This window comes from Diadema antillarum, unplaced genomic scaffold (assembly GCF_040938485.1).
Source record: "Diadema antillarum isolate AM-2024a unplaced genomic scaffold, OU_Dant_1.0 seq00000754_RagTag, whole genome shotgun sequence".
NCBI classification, from domain to species: domain Eukaryota; kingdom Metazoa; phylum Echinodermata; class Echinoidea; order Diadematoida; family Diadematidae; genus Diadema; species Diadema antillarum.
In genome coordinates, this window is record NW_027271647.1 from 380,680 (window position 1) to 394,919 (window position 14,240).

At 37.6% G+C, this 14,240-nt stretch overlaps 1 protein-coding gene across 2 annotated transcripts in view; it reads left to right on the plus strand.

Moving 5' to 3' along the window:
• The window catches only part of LOC139738557 (CD63 antigen-like), a 39,566-nt gene extending 34,073 nt beyond the window's left edge, over positions 1–5,493 (plus strand). For both annotated transcript variants that reach the window (XM_071649178.1, XM_071649179.1), the window contains exons 5-6: positions 1,334–1,417; positions 1,950–5,493. In XM_071649178.1, the coding sequence (XP_071505279.1) occupies positions 1,334–1,417; positions 1,950–2,015 (150 nt within the window). In that variant the 3' untranslated portion in view covers positions 2,016–5,493. The remainder of the gene's footprint in view (positions 1–1,333; positions 1,418–1,949) is intronic.
• Positions 5,494–14,240: the final 8,747 nt, after the last annotated feature.

A 14,240-nucleotide genomic window follows, 5' to 3' on the forward strand; every position in this document is an offset into this window, starting at 1 on the left:
GAACTTAAAAGTTAGGATCGGCTCAAAACTATCGTATGCCATTGGTTTCTCTTTTTAGTTTTATCTAAATCTTTTCAAAATCCACTTCAAATTACTATCAAAATTTACAGAAAAAATTATTGTCCCTAACTTTATTTTGCTAATTAATGCCTATATGGAAAAGTCTCCACGAGTTTCATTCTTATTTATGAAAGTTTGAATATTATTGAAGTCACACACAGCGTACCATAGATTTTAATTTGTGATCTTCAAATTTAAGATCAACTTTTCTTTGTGAAACACCCCCTGGTGTGTCTGTTTATGCTCTGTAATTATAAATGCAACAACGAAAAAGTTGTGCTTTATCTTTTCTCTCTCTCTCTCTCTTTCTCCTTTCTCTCTGTTTATCTGTCTGGATGTTTTTCCATCAAGCAATCTTTTTATCTGTTTATCCATATGTGACCCGCCACAACAAAAGGATCCTAAAGTCGTGAGAGAACAATTTTCTGAAAATTGCATGACGTTATTCCCTTACTCTTCTACTTTATTTTCATACGTAGCACAACTCATAAAAGTACTTGGTTGCGGAGATATCGATGATTTTATGAGCGCATGTCAAATGGTTGAAGAAATCAGAGTTTCGAGAAAAACGCCTTCAAAGTTTTCCTTCCGACGCTATCATGATCTACGGGAGGCGAGACAGTTTTCACCACTTGACAATAGAAGGCATGCTCCTAGAGACCTCCTCGATGTTCATTCAAGCTTAGCGCCAGCGGTCTACACACGACCAATCAGTAATCAGGATGCCACGCACTGACCAATGAGATCACTCCCTCGTTGCTATGGGCGGAGTCTAGCTGGCGCGCTAAATCCAAATCTTTGGACACGTTTCTGTTACAGGTTGTACGTTGAAATCGGAAAATCATGCTCTGGAAAAACGCTGATTTCTTGCCTTTCCTATTATCATTTAGCTTCGAAATTTCGGCAGATGATAGACAAAACATAAGACTACAGAATTATGCCAAAAACAGAAATCCGATTGTTTTGACGAATTTTGATGATGTGACTTCAAACTCGATTTTCTCTGCTCAGCCATTAGCGACTTTAGGATCCTTTTGTTGTAGCGGGTCACATATGATATCCATTGTCTGTCCCTTCTGTTTCTTCTATTTCCATGGTTCTGACTTCTTTATCGGGTATTTTTTGTTTTACACAGCTTGAACTTCAAGGAAATGATCTTTCTGCAATATGTATTGATTGTTTTCTCTATCTCTCTCTCTCTCTCAACCCTCCATCCCTCCCCCCCCCCCCTCCTACCCACCACCACCACCACCACTTCCATCATCACAATCAGGGTTGCTATGACAACCTGAAGGACTTGCTCATCACCAACATAGGGATCGTTGCTGGGGTGGCCATTGGAATTGCTGTAATTGAGGTGAGTTTAACCCGTTGAGGACGGACTGATTTCGCTATAATAGCACGCATTTCCCATAGACACCTGCCTGGGTATTCTCGGGACTTGTCCTCAATGGGTTAATAGAAATCATTCAATACATAGTTGAGCTATGAATAATGCCTTCTTTTTTTTTTAATCCTCCTATGTGATATAATCATGCTGTTTGATTGTATGCCATGTGTCGATTATCATTTAAATAAACAGTGAATTACTGTATATTCATAACCTCACACAAGAAAACCAACTAATGTGATGTAATGGTTGTTGTGCCTTTAAAAGCTTCTGATTTTTAGTGTAGGGTATTTTCTGCGTGATTACATCTTGAGATTTGATTTCGATTCGATAGTATGTTTCCATTAAAGAAAAAAAAAGATTAAATCATATTTTGTGTGCAACTTTACAACAGTTAGCAGGTATTACTACGGTGCAGTCCAGGGAAATGTTACTGTGCCAGGAGTATTTAAATATATTTACAATTTTTCGATCAATCTTTCTTTCGTTTCACCTCCAGGTGTTTGGGATCATTTTCGCCTGCTGCCTCATGAGAGCAATCAAGTCGGAGTACGAGGTGGTGTGAGATTGACCTTCGACCTCGCAGTAGCCTTTTGTCAAGTCCCTCTCGCTGTAAGATGGCTCTAACATGAGAGTGAAGCGAGCCCAGCCGAGTTCAACAGCACGAGGGCCTTTTGAGATCTGCTTCACATGTTATTATTCATGAGACTTGAACACTACTACTGAATAGTCATATTAATGGGTTCCGGTCAACCAATGGAATGGTGTGCTCCCCACAGGCATTATGCGGCCTGTTAGCATGTATCACCGAGACCACCCATGGAGGTCTGTGGCGTGCATTCACCGTATGTAAATCGGGCTCGGGCACACAGACACGCAGACTGGTTGAGTTTTGCTACCATAATTGGGGCAAAAGTCGGTAATTCAAAGGACTATAAACAAAAAGGATGCAAAGCAGATCTCAAAAGACCCTCGTGCAACCCCACTCGGCTAGGCTCTCTTCACCATACAGCAAGAGGGCTTTGACAAAAGGCTAACCTCGCAGCTGACGAAATAGGAAGACGCTGCAGAGGAATGGAGGAATATCAGATATTAATATGATAAAATAAAAGTTTTTCAAGCAAAAATTTTGTTGGGTACCTTTGGAGCTTTTTAATGATTTATCATTCCTTTATTGTATTTATAGCCATGATATTCTACGTATGACAAAGACTCTTTCATAATTTCTTTTTTTTTTCAGATTATTCATTTATTTACACTTTTTGTGCTTTGAATAATTTCAGCATATTTGATCAAGTCAGCATTTGTTTAGTTGAATCCCAATTTGTTCATGAAGAAATAACTCTACCAAAGAAGTGTCACTCCTTTCATTAACAAAAAAAGATTGAGTATCAATGAAGGCTTACAATAAAACCAAAACAAAATCCTAGAAAAGAATCTTTGAATAGAGAGCCTGCATACCACAAAACACAATGAACATTGTAGATACAAGAGGTTGACCATCAATCATGTAACATGTAGTAAGTCATACTTTATTTTTAAATGAAATAGCAGCCGTCAGCGCCACCTATTTATTTTTTGACCACTTGTCAACACTAATAGTATATGTACTACATGTATCTTAAGAAATAATTTAGTATTTCATCCTTTCATAGGGAGGAAATAGTTTGCATTACATTATTTGGAGTACTAAAAGTGTATGCTTTCTCATTAGCAGTAGGGGGGAAAATTCAGTTTTGAAGCCTTTTTTACAAGGATTTATTTCATACTCCTGCAATTTTTTTGCCCCTTGTTGAAGGTAATATGGTAAGCATTGAGTTTGTGGGAAACATGCATGTAGAAGGATTCCCAGTCTTACTAGGACTATGATATACCGGTATATCTTTAACTAATCCCGCAATTTTTTTTTCCTTTTTGGTCTTTTTGCTCTTGCTGTATGTACATTGTAAGTAGGAGATAATATGAATTTGGAGTTGGTGCAGAAAATCAGCATTGGACAATGAATTTATGCACATGATGGGTGATAAAGTTTGACATTAATGGAGCGGAAGAGGGGAATACTAGGTCACTGAGGTGCATTGTGGGATGGAAGAAGCACTAGATTATTTGTAGCCTCATCTCAAGGATTGCATGAGTAGAGCAGTGGCTGTATAAGCTCTCTGATGGCAGTTGATTTTACTTCTGTGCTAAAAGAAGAGGCGAGTGCTTGCTAGTTTAGTCGCCAAAGATCCATTGTTGTTGTGTCTTGGATGCTGCTGATCAGAAGCATGAAGAACAATTAAAATCGTTCCCAATGTGTCACCTCTCAGTGGTTGCATACATGATTGTGTCATGTTTGCTTTGCCAACTTCGTTGTAGATACACGTACAACTTCTCTTGTAAGTAGGTCTGTACAGTGGTATGCATTATGAGTTGGTCAAATCGAAGTTTACTCGCTGTATATCTTATGTATAGACCAAGCCGAAAGGCCATCGCCTGAAGGCACTAAGCACAGGCTTGTAATTATTGCACTGCAATACATGTATCTATCACAAGCTACTGTTACTTGTTAGTAACTAGTGCGATGCCTAAAAAACATCAGAAAGTTCTACTAATGTGATAACTCACTTGTCTGTGGAGATTATTGTACCTGCTTGTTCATGTAGCATGTGTGTATTGTACATTTTTCATAGCGATCATCGCTTACTTCTAGTGGACACTTTTATTACTTGTCCTCGGCAAGGAAGGAGAATATATAGAGATCCGTATGTGATGCAGAGCAGAAAATCAGTTGTAAAGTCGTGCATCAACAAACGTGCAAGACGTTCCAGTTGTATGGACACATTTCACTTTGTAGAATATTTCAGCATGAGCTTTTGACCTATTTCAAGGTGGAAAAAAGGCGATTATGATAACTTTGTTGCAGGCAGTGACACTTGCTATGGAAATGCTTCATAATTGACCCAAGATATACACGTATCATACTGTTTGGGAGAGATGTTATGGAACAAAGCGTAAAATCATGTTTCTCTACTGGAATTCAACATAGTACTGACAAAACCATTATAGCTAGTCATGTCCAATGATTTCACTTTGATGAAAAGAAACAAAAGAAATGTATAGATAAATGCTCACGGTTATTCGCTTTAATAGCTTTGACTTAATATTACGTTGTTAATGTACTCTACATTTGGTTACATGTGAGTGTTTTATGGCATAAAACAAGGTCATGGCACTTTCAGTCCCGCCCCCCCCCCCTCCCCCTTGTACTTGTTTGAGCAAAAAATTACATTGCACCAGTGTGCTTGATGATCACAGTACAACTCAGAATAGGGTGTTAATACCACTGTTTAGTACTCTTTATAATCAGTCAGTACTTTCTTCTCAGAGATCTTGTGTCAAAAACTTTGAGGTGTCAAAAATTTTGAGGCCAACCATTAGCATAGTGCTCTGTAAACAGATTATTGTAGTAATGCATGTTCTTAATGTCGTGTGTATTTTGATAGGGTCTTTGTTCTTTTTTTAAAGGTGTAAAACAAGGAATATCTAGGACACTATAGACAAGTATTTTTCTATGAAATTCTTAACTGGTGGTTGTCACATAACATTCAGGGAAATTTGTTAATGATCTGTGTGAGGCATTTAATATGAAATATATGAACTATTGCTTACATACGCTATTACTTTCAGTTCAGAGTGAAGAAAATGAAGTTGTCACATAGAAATTGGTTTATGTGTTTTTGCATGTTAAAAAAAGATGTTTTAAGAGAGGTGATGTGATAATTTCAATAATTTCACTTCAATCTGTTCTGTTGCATTTTTTGTTCAAATATACGGGGTTTACTGTACCTATTTGTGGATAGAATGTTGGTACTTCACATACATTATCATAGGAAGAATGAGTTTGGGGAAAAGAGGTAGATGTATATGAAATAGTAATACATGTTATTTCTGTAACAAAAATTAATCTGTGTCCTCTTGGAGTGTTTCTGTTTTTTCTGTGTAGGAATCCAGGTGTTTCAAGTTAATAAGAGTATAATAAAATCAAGTTTACTATCTCTGAACTTGCATTACGCTATTGTTCTATTGTGTGGTCTCTCTCCAATACAAGCACGAGCGTAGTGTTTCACAGGTTTGCAAGGGGTTAAACTCAAGCTTTGGAACCACAACATTGCAACAAGTAATAAGTGCTTTTGCATTTTGCCTTTTCTGTTTTCAAGAAGCAACATTAGTGATCTTGCTACTTTGGAGACAAATTGATATTGTACTTGTAACAGGAGGAAATATTTCTTGCCTGTTGGTAATGCTGCTAAAATCAATCTACTTGTTAAATTTATGAAAATGAAAACCACTGAAGTGGAAGGGGGCTATCTAGGGAAGACTACAGAACAAGGATCCCAGCATCAGAGACCCATTGTTGTGGAATAAGTACTCAACTTCTTCTCATTACCGCACGTGTGCAAAACATCTTTGCACTCCTGCATTTCTAGGATTGTCGCCAGAAGATATCAATCGGAGAAAGGATTAAATGTGATGACAAAGTTTGCCATACCATTCAATACTACAGTACAAAGTATCAACAGTCAATGAGAGACTGATACTCAGAAATATGTCTCACATTTCAATTAAATTCTGTGGTCCTTGGTGGATGAATTCATATTGCATATCACACCGTTTTAGATAGATATTATACAATGTATTTGATACATTGATTTATCCACTTATATGCATTTACACATTGATGGTCAAGTGAAACCTTCATATAAATATATATACAGGCATATGCATACATACATTCATACAATATACAGGCATATGCATGCATACATACAATATACATACATACTTTAATATGTTTTACTTATGTTTTACTCAGATATAAAGCGTTATACACAAATATCATGGAAGATGTATATTGGTTGCATGGCAATGTTGACTTTTCCTCACTCAATACTTGGAAATGATCAGCGTCTGAAAGAAACAAAAAATTATGGTACCATCTGGTACAATACCTAAGCCACAGCCTGAGTCTACACAGTTCTGAGAGTCGATCGTAGCTTGAAAGCCAGACACATTCCAGTGCCATGACTGTGTGGCCATAGCCGAGTTAGTGTTTGTTGGCGTAGGGAAAATGTCAAGTTTGTTCAGTGGGGTCAGGATCACACAGAACAGGCAGAGTTTGATTTAGTGGAGCTGTAATAAATATCAAAGGTACAGTAGTGGTGTGGGGGGGGGGGGGGCAGGGTATTCGAAAAAGAAAGGATATAAGGTCCCTCCCCCTGAACACTGAATGGCAGGTACACTGTACCAAGTTCAAGAAGATATATTTTCATTTTATGTATGTATGTTATGTGCAAGAATTGTATGCATTTTATGCACAAGATGTAGTTAGATAATTATATTTTCAAGTGTATATCTATATACATATATGTATATTTCTATATTTATATACATCTACTATAGATGGATGGATAGACAGATATATCATAGAAAGACAAACAGATGTGTGTAAATAGAGAGGAGAAACAGATACAAGCATACATGTATATATACAATGTGTATTCATGTAAGGTGTATACAAGTCTCATTCTCTTACATTCTCTAACCTGCATGGCAATCCATTAATGTCACTCTGATCTATGTCTCTATCTATCTAATTTAGCATATTTATTTATCTATCTATCCATCCATCCAACCATCCATTTGTCTATCCGTCTATCTATGTATCTATGTATCTATCTATCTATCTATCTATCTATCTATCTATCTATCTATCTATCTATCTATCTATCTATCTATCTATATATCTATCTATCTATCTATCTATATATATATCTATCTATCTATTTCCCTATTAGTCATCCTTTAACCCAGTTCAGGTGGATGAACTTTGGACATGTTAGCTTCCCCTCTACATAAAAGAGACAAACATTGTTTACACACTTGGCACTTAGCACCCCAAGACCATACATTGTCTGTCTATAAATTTGTCTGAAATGTCCTTGTTGAGTGAGTATAAGAAGTATACACTGACACACATGCATTAGGAGAGTAGAGGGCAGCCAACATTAACAGACTGAATCTAAGAGATACTGAAGACCAGTCAGGAACATAATATGATTGTTCCATGCTCTTGATAGGTGAATATAACATCAACATCAGGGAGGCTATTGGATATTCTGTTGCTATAAGGAGATGGTCACTTATTTTAGATTTCAGGAAGCCGCCTGTATGGAGAATCGGGCGAAACTTCGCAGCTCTGAGCGCATTTAATTTCAAGCCTCTTAATGGCTCATCCTCTACTGACCTGTGACCTCACCAATGAGGTGGAACAAAGAGACATTGCCACGTGATTGTGATAGTTCATCATGCAGGGGCGGATCCAGGAATTCCGGGAAGAGGGGACGCACTCCCCCCCCCCCCCATTTTTTCCTTTTTATTTCTTTGTTTTAAAAAAAAAAAAAATAGGGGGGGGGGGGTGTGCTCGCGGTGCGCTCCCCCCTGGATTCGCTACTGTCCTGTGATCATTTGTCACACATGTATATGTACACGGGGACAACATGTATAGAGTCGCAAGGAATACATCAGCTTTGATCATGTCATATGCCTCAAAGTCACAGCCATATGTCCTTTTCATTGGTACCTGCCTCTGCAATATGCACAATGCAAGCGCCACGCTCAAATGGTTCACAAATCAACTTTCTGTCTATTACTTTACCTTCAAAGGGGTGCACGTGAAAGCAACTAGCATACAAGTATTAAAAGGTAGGCCTTCGTGGTTCGGTGGGCTCGAATCACAAAGTGACCAGGTACGAGACGTGATGAATAGATCCCCAGGGAACCAGGGGTACTGGGAATAGCACCGCTCCCACCAAATTGTATAAAAAGGGATTGTATAACAAACTATTCAGGTATAATGCCCTTTTTCTTCAAGGAAGGGGGGGGGGATAAATGTGAATATCTTTGTATCTCAATTTGCTATGGGAATGCGAGCTTCCATCTTCACTTTGATGATTTACTTTATTTTCATATTTCACTTTCTTGTTAACATTATTGGTTACCTGATATAGCTAGTTTACACTATACCACTCACCACAGTTGCCATTTCTTTGCCAGCTTGGAGACACAGAAAAACCCACCTTTCATATGGTTGACATCCAAGAATAATATCATTATGTTTTACAAGGCTGATAATGATTATCACACAACTGTACAGGTACCAACCTCTTTTGAAATTATGTTCACATGACTACACTAGTATGACTACACCCGAATGGCAATTTTTTCTGAGCATTAATGAATGAATGTGTATAATTTATCATTTATACATACTTTCACAATGTAGAACATTCTGTTCTTCTGTTTGTTTGTTTTTTTGTCTCCTGCTCATCAGATTCATTCACATCTACTCGCTTATGGCCAAATTGTACCATTGCAACCCTCGAGTATAATACAAAACAAAATCAAACCATCCATGCAAAGCAAACTGAGAGGACAAACAACTCTATAGAGTACAACTTTTTTTCTTTTCTTTTTTTTTTCTCAGCCTTTTTGTAACTGAATACACACCATCAACTCTGCAGTCAATGAAAGGCACAGATAAAAGGGGTCGTAAGTCTGCCAACTTTGCTTCAGTACCCTTGCACACTGAATCTTTAACAGACCACTGACAATGAATGGGATCAGTCTGTGAAGATTGAAGAGAGGTCGTAAGTTGGCAACCTCGCTCCGATGCCCTTGAGCACCTGAATCATCGACCGGACCACTGACCTTGAACGTTTCTCGCCGTGCAGGTTAGTTACCAGGTCCAGGAGTATGCAGGTACCTGTCCGCAAATGTCACAAGGGAAAGCGTGCATATTCATGACTGACATCATCCCATTGCATATTCAAAAAAAAAAATAAGACACACAGTCCTTTTTTTTTTGAAAGCCACAAGGGAAAACATGCATTTTTGTGATTGACATCATCCAATTGCATATTTAAAAAAAAAAAGACACACACGTTTTGTTGTTTTTTTGAAAGCCACAAGGGAAAACGTGCATATTTGTGACTGACATCATCCCAATGCATATTCAAAAGGAGGATACACACACTCTACTCACATTTTTTGAAAACCACAAGGGAAATCATGCAGATTCATGACCGACATTATCCCAATGCATATTCAAAAGAATGAGACATTCACTCTATTTTTGAATGCCACAAGGAAAGCATGCATATTCAAAAGGGTATTAAAGACACTCACTCTATTTCTTGAAAGCCACAAGGGAAATCATGTATATTCATGACTGACATCATCCCATGCATATTCAAAAGGATAAGACACACACAATCGTGGTTTTCCTCTGTAAACTGTAATTTCATTCATTTATTCCGCCTCATGCCTTCTCCTCTGTATTCAAAGTACATGTATGTGTATTCATATACATATAATATTATAGATTCATATAAACCAAACTACATGTAGTACGTACAGACAAATTGTCGGAGACTATTTTTACGCATTCTAACAGAAGGAATTTTGTTCCAATGCATAATTTCTGTGACAGATGAGACCAAGTGAGACACGAAATAGTGTGGGAATCGAAAAGCTGCTCAGGAGAGAAAGGAATGCAAAATCTACAAGTGTACACACAAGGAATACCAGAAATATCAACTTTACACAAAGAGAGAAAGAACTTCTACATCATCAATATTCTTTGCAGAGCATCGTATGGTTGTCAAAAAGAGAGAAAATAAAATTGTCATCATATCTAATACTAAATTTCCCTCACATCTGTGGCAAAGTAGAAGTCGGTATTTACATGCACACACCTACTCTTAACAGCAAATAATGGCTGACGTACAACACTTAAGACCACCATTGGAGTTGCAAATCTGCACTGTATATTATAAGGGAATGTTCTTTAGACATCCCAACATACTTTACAGAAAACCAAATGTAAAAGGACACCAACTTTCACATAAAGGGAAAAAGAATAAACACAGCCACAGTTTATACTGGACTCATATGTCATTATTCGTGGCTTTGGATTGTGAAACATATCAAAGTCATGAGCTTTGGATTGTGAAACATAATATATCAAAGTCATGTGCTATGTCAGGCCACCATCGCCCATGTTTCAAGAAATTAAAGAAATTAAAACAAAGCTAGCGACAAGTCACCACAAATGTAATCCCTCTGGAATGTACAATGCACAACTATATACTTGAAGTTGCTGAAAATAAAGTGTCTCTTTAACACATCATGAACTACACTGTACATTGTTTTTTTTTTTCCCTCTAGGCTAAACTACAATGTACTACCCCTCATCCTGCTCTCATCCCCCCCCCCTCTCTCTCTCCCCCTCTCTCTCCCTCTCTCCCAATCTCTTTCTCTATCTCTCTCATTCTTTTTATTGACAGGATGTAGTGTAAGGGCACTGCAGCAATTACACATAGCCTCTTGTCAAGACTCCTTCATGAATAATTTTGACAATCAAAAATGTGCAAGGGGGTGCATGGTACTTAATTGACCATGGGCATCACAATTACCACTCCAGTGTATGTTCTGATTTCGAAAAATGTAATATGATATTTGTGATTGAAAGCCGAATAAATTATGATAATAATAATAACAATTACCAGCTCTGTAGTTTGGTACAACTGTGTTCATCGTAAGTACAAGTAGCATGGTCTACACTCATTTTGCTTCCTGTACAAGCAACGCAGTCAAAATGGTAGAATGTCTACAGCGTAATAATTTAATTCAACGGAGATTAGATACTGTTGGACAAGGTTTTGTTAAAACATGAATACTTATCTCGCAAAGCATTATATTCATCCATTTCCACCACCTTCTAAATGCGGCTCCATTAACATCAGTTGGTGCAGTGAAAAACAGAGGAACGTTTTCTGTGAAAACAGGATCAACAGGTTTTGACTCTGTCAATGTATTGAAAATAACAAGACTACTGTTGTTTTAACAAACCCATTTTCACTGGCATTTTAGTTCTCATCTCTGCACAGGACTTCAGTTCATAAAGGCCTCCTTATCTTTTGCCTAAACTCTCTTTTCCCATCCCACCTCACGATGCGCCATTACATGACTTTTTTTTTTCTTTTTCTTTTTTCTTTTTTAACCAACCAAGTCCCAGACATGGCATTTTTGTGATTCGGTGCTGTATCTTTATCAGATAATTTTTCACTATCATTTGCTACTATTTCAGAAGGTAAGGGGGGGAGGGAATCCTATCTTTCAATGTGAGTTTGAGTTTTTGTATGATTATTTTCTCATAAGAGGAGGCGATAAATGGAGGGAGGATAATTTTTGTCTGAATCTACACAAGAGCTTCAAGAGTGCATAAACATATTTGCACATTAAAGGTCCTGTTTACCTTTGGGATTGGTGATTTTAAAAATGTTTAAGATATCACATTTGATGCATATGTGTAGGTCTGTTGTATCACAAAACATCCTACCATATAAATTGTTTGCAATAAAGCCTACGATATATAAAGAAGATACCAGTATTTTTCTCATAAAACCGGAACGGTAGACGGTTTAGTCAGGAAACATTTTTATTATAACTATTGTTCACATTGTGTGTATTTAACAATACTTAACATCGATCATTGATTCAGATTTTTACAGTGGTTGTTTCTATCCCTAACTCACATTTTAGAACTATTTTAAAGCACTAATGTTGGGTTCTTGTTTCTTCTGCAAATAGTAAATTATGCCTTTAAGTGCGGCAGACAAAGGGCATCGCATTTTCCCCACTCAATAAAAAGCCACTTAATAGGGTATCACAAGTAGGCAGTCAAAGAAAAAACATATATAAGAAAAAAGAAAAAAGATACAAAAAGCCGGTCACCACCAATGCCATAAAGGGTTTCACTTACGGCCACTTCTGAAGAAAAGTAGGTAAAGCAGAATAGAGTTTTACTTAGCAACATAAAGTGAAACCTAGAAACCAATAAATACTCAAAGCGTACTTAAGCCGATACATAGCTTCAAAACAGCGAACCCTATTCTACATCAGGCACAGGACCAAGTATATACACAGAGAACAAGGAGATTATCACAAATACTTTTTTTTCCTTCCCCTACAACTTTACTACAGTAAGATTGCACAAAAGTAATATATAATACTTTTAATAATAAGGGCATAATTACACTGTGACTCCCAAGACATAACAATGCACATCCCCTTGATTAATACAAACATAAAAGCCCCCAAAATCATACACCTCTAATACATCAGCTAAATGCATGCAGACACCTTGCCTGAACACACCATAGAACAATACTAAAAGGCCATCAAACATTGAATTGAAACAAAACAAAACAGCATTTTAAGAAGATATGGACTGCACACCCTTTGATAACCTTTTTTTTTTCCCCTCTATCAACATATAACTTGCCAATCTTGGCCATATTTGTAGGAGAAAAGATCTGTACACTGCTTTTGAAGAAAGTTTTCTATCACAACAGACCTGGGGGGGCATTTCATGAAGCAGTTTGGTCGGATATTTTTCTGACAAACTGTTACAAGCTACTGAAATCCTTGCATCTGATTGGCTGAGAGCAAATTTGTCCGACAACTTCGTCGGACAAAATGCTTCATGATATGCCCCCCTGACTTTGTGATTTGCAATCTGCATCCCACAAATAGGCTAATGTATAATATTCCACCTGGCACCATTCACACTTGAGAAATAAACAATGCTCCGAGACATCCCTACTGAGAGGACTGCTCACGTTGATATAAAGTCTGCTTCCCCTGTACAATATAGACTTAGTCTCCATTCCTTGGAGGTTGCATAAAAAAATTGAAGTTTTACACTCATCTGACTGCCGTATCGCCATGGTCATTCCTTCAAATGGCTGTCATTATCCTGTTCTTGTAAACTAGGTTTTGGAACAATCAAAACTTCATTACTACTGTATATCATTCTATCTTCACAATACCTGAATCTTCTTCTTGCTTGCTACTACTGTAAAAGTGGAAATTTTTGCGGTTTTGAAATTTTCGCACCTTTCCCGCGCAACCAGAAACTACCAGAAACTTGCGCGAAAATAAAAGCATGCAAATATTTTTGCTTGCCATACGTGCCTGTGCGTGATGTCTCGATTCCGCGGAATTAAAAACACGCAAAACTCTTCCGACCCGGCCAAGCACGAAAAATTAGTCCCGCGAAAATGTCCACTTTTACAGTATATAAATTTTATGTCCATCCTAAATGTTCACGGATGCCTCACAGTGCCAACACTGAGCCAGAAAATAATGACATGAATCCTTCGATGATGAAATGGATCGTGATTAAAAATCATATGCTCTGGGTCAGCAGGTGACCATGGCTTGCATTTCAGTCATTAAAGCAAAGTTTAACTGGTGACCAGCCCTCTTCTCGCCCATCAACGGAACACAGTCATGCACGCAGGAAACAAGCAATGGACTTTGAACTGAAATCACTACGTCTGAACACAATCATTACAATTTACCACAATTTGCCATGGCAATAGCTGCAAAACCTCTAACCATGAAATACTGGTACCCTCCACACTAGAGTACATGAACAGATACATCAGCACTTCTTCCCCATCTACAAAGATACTGTAAAACAAGGAATGTTCACATGCATTCTAATTTTGCAAATTTCGCGAGAGCCAAGATTCGCAAAAGTAAGATGTGCGTGAAAGTTCTTGTTGACACTATATGCACTGAATACCAGTGACAATTTGTGACAATTTCATGCTGTGGAAAAGGCCACTGGTTCCAATTCATGAAAATTTCATACCGCGAATATATCATGTTTTACAGTTTA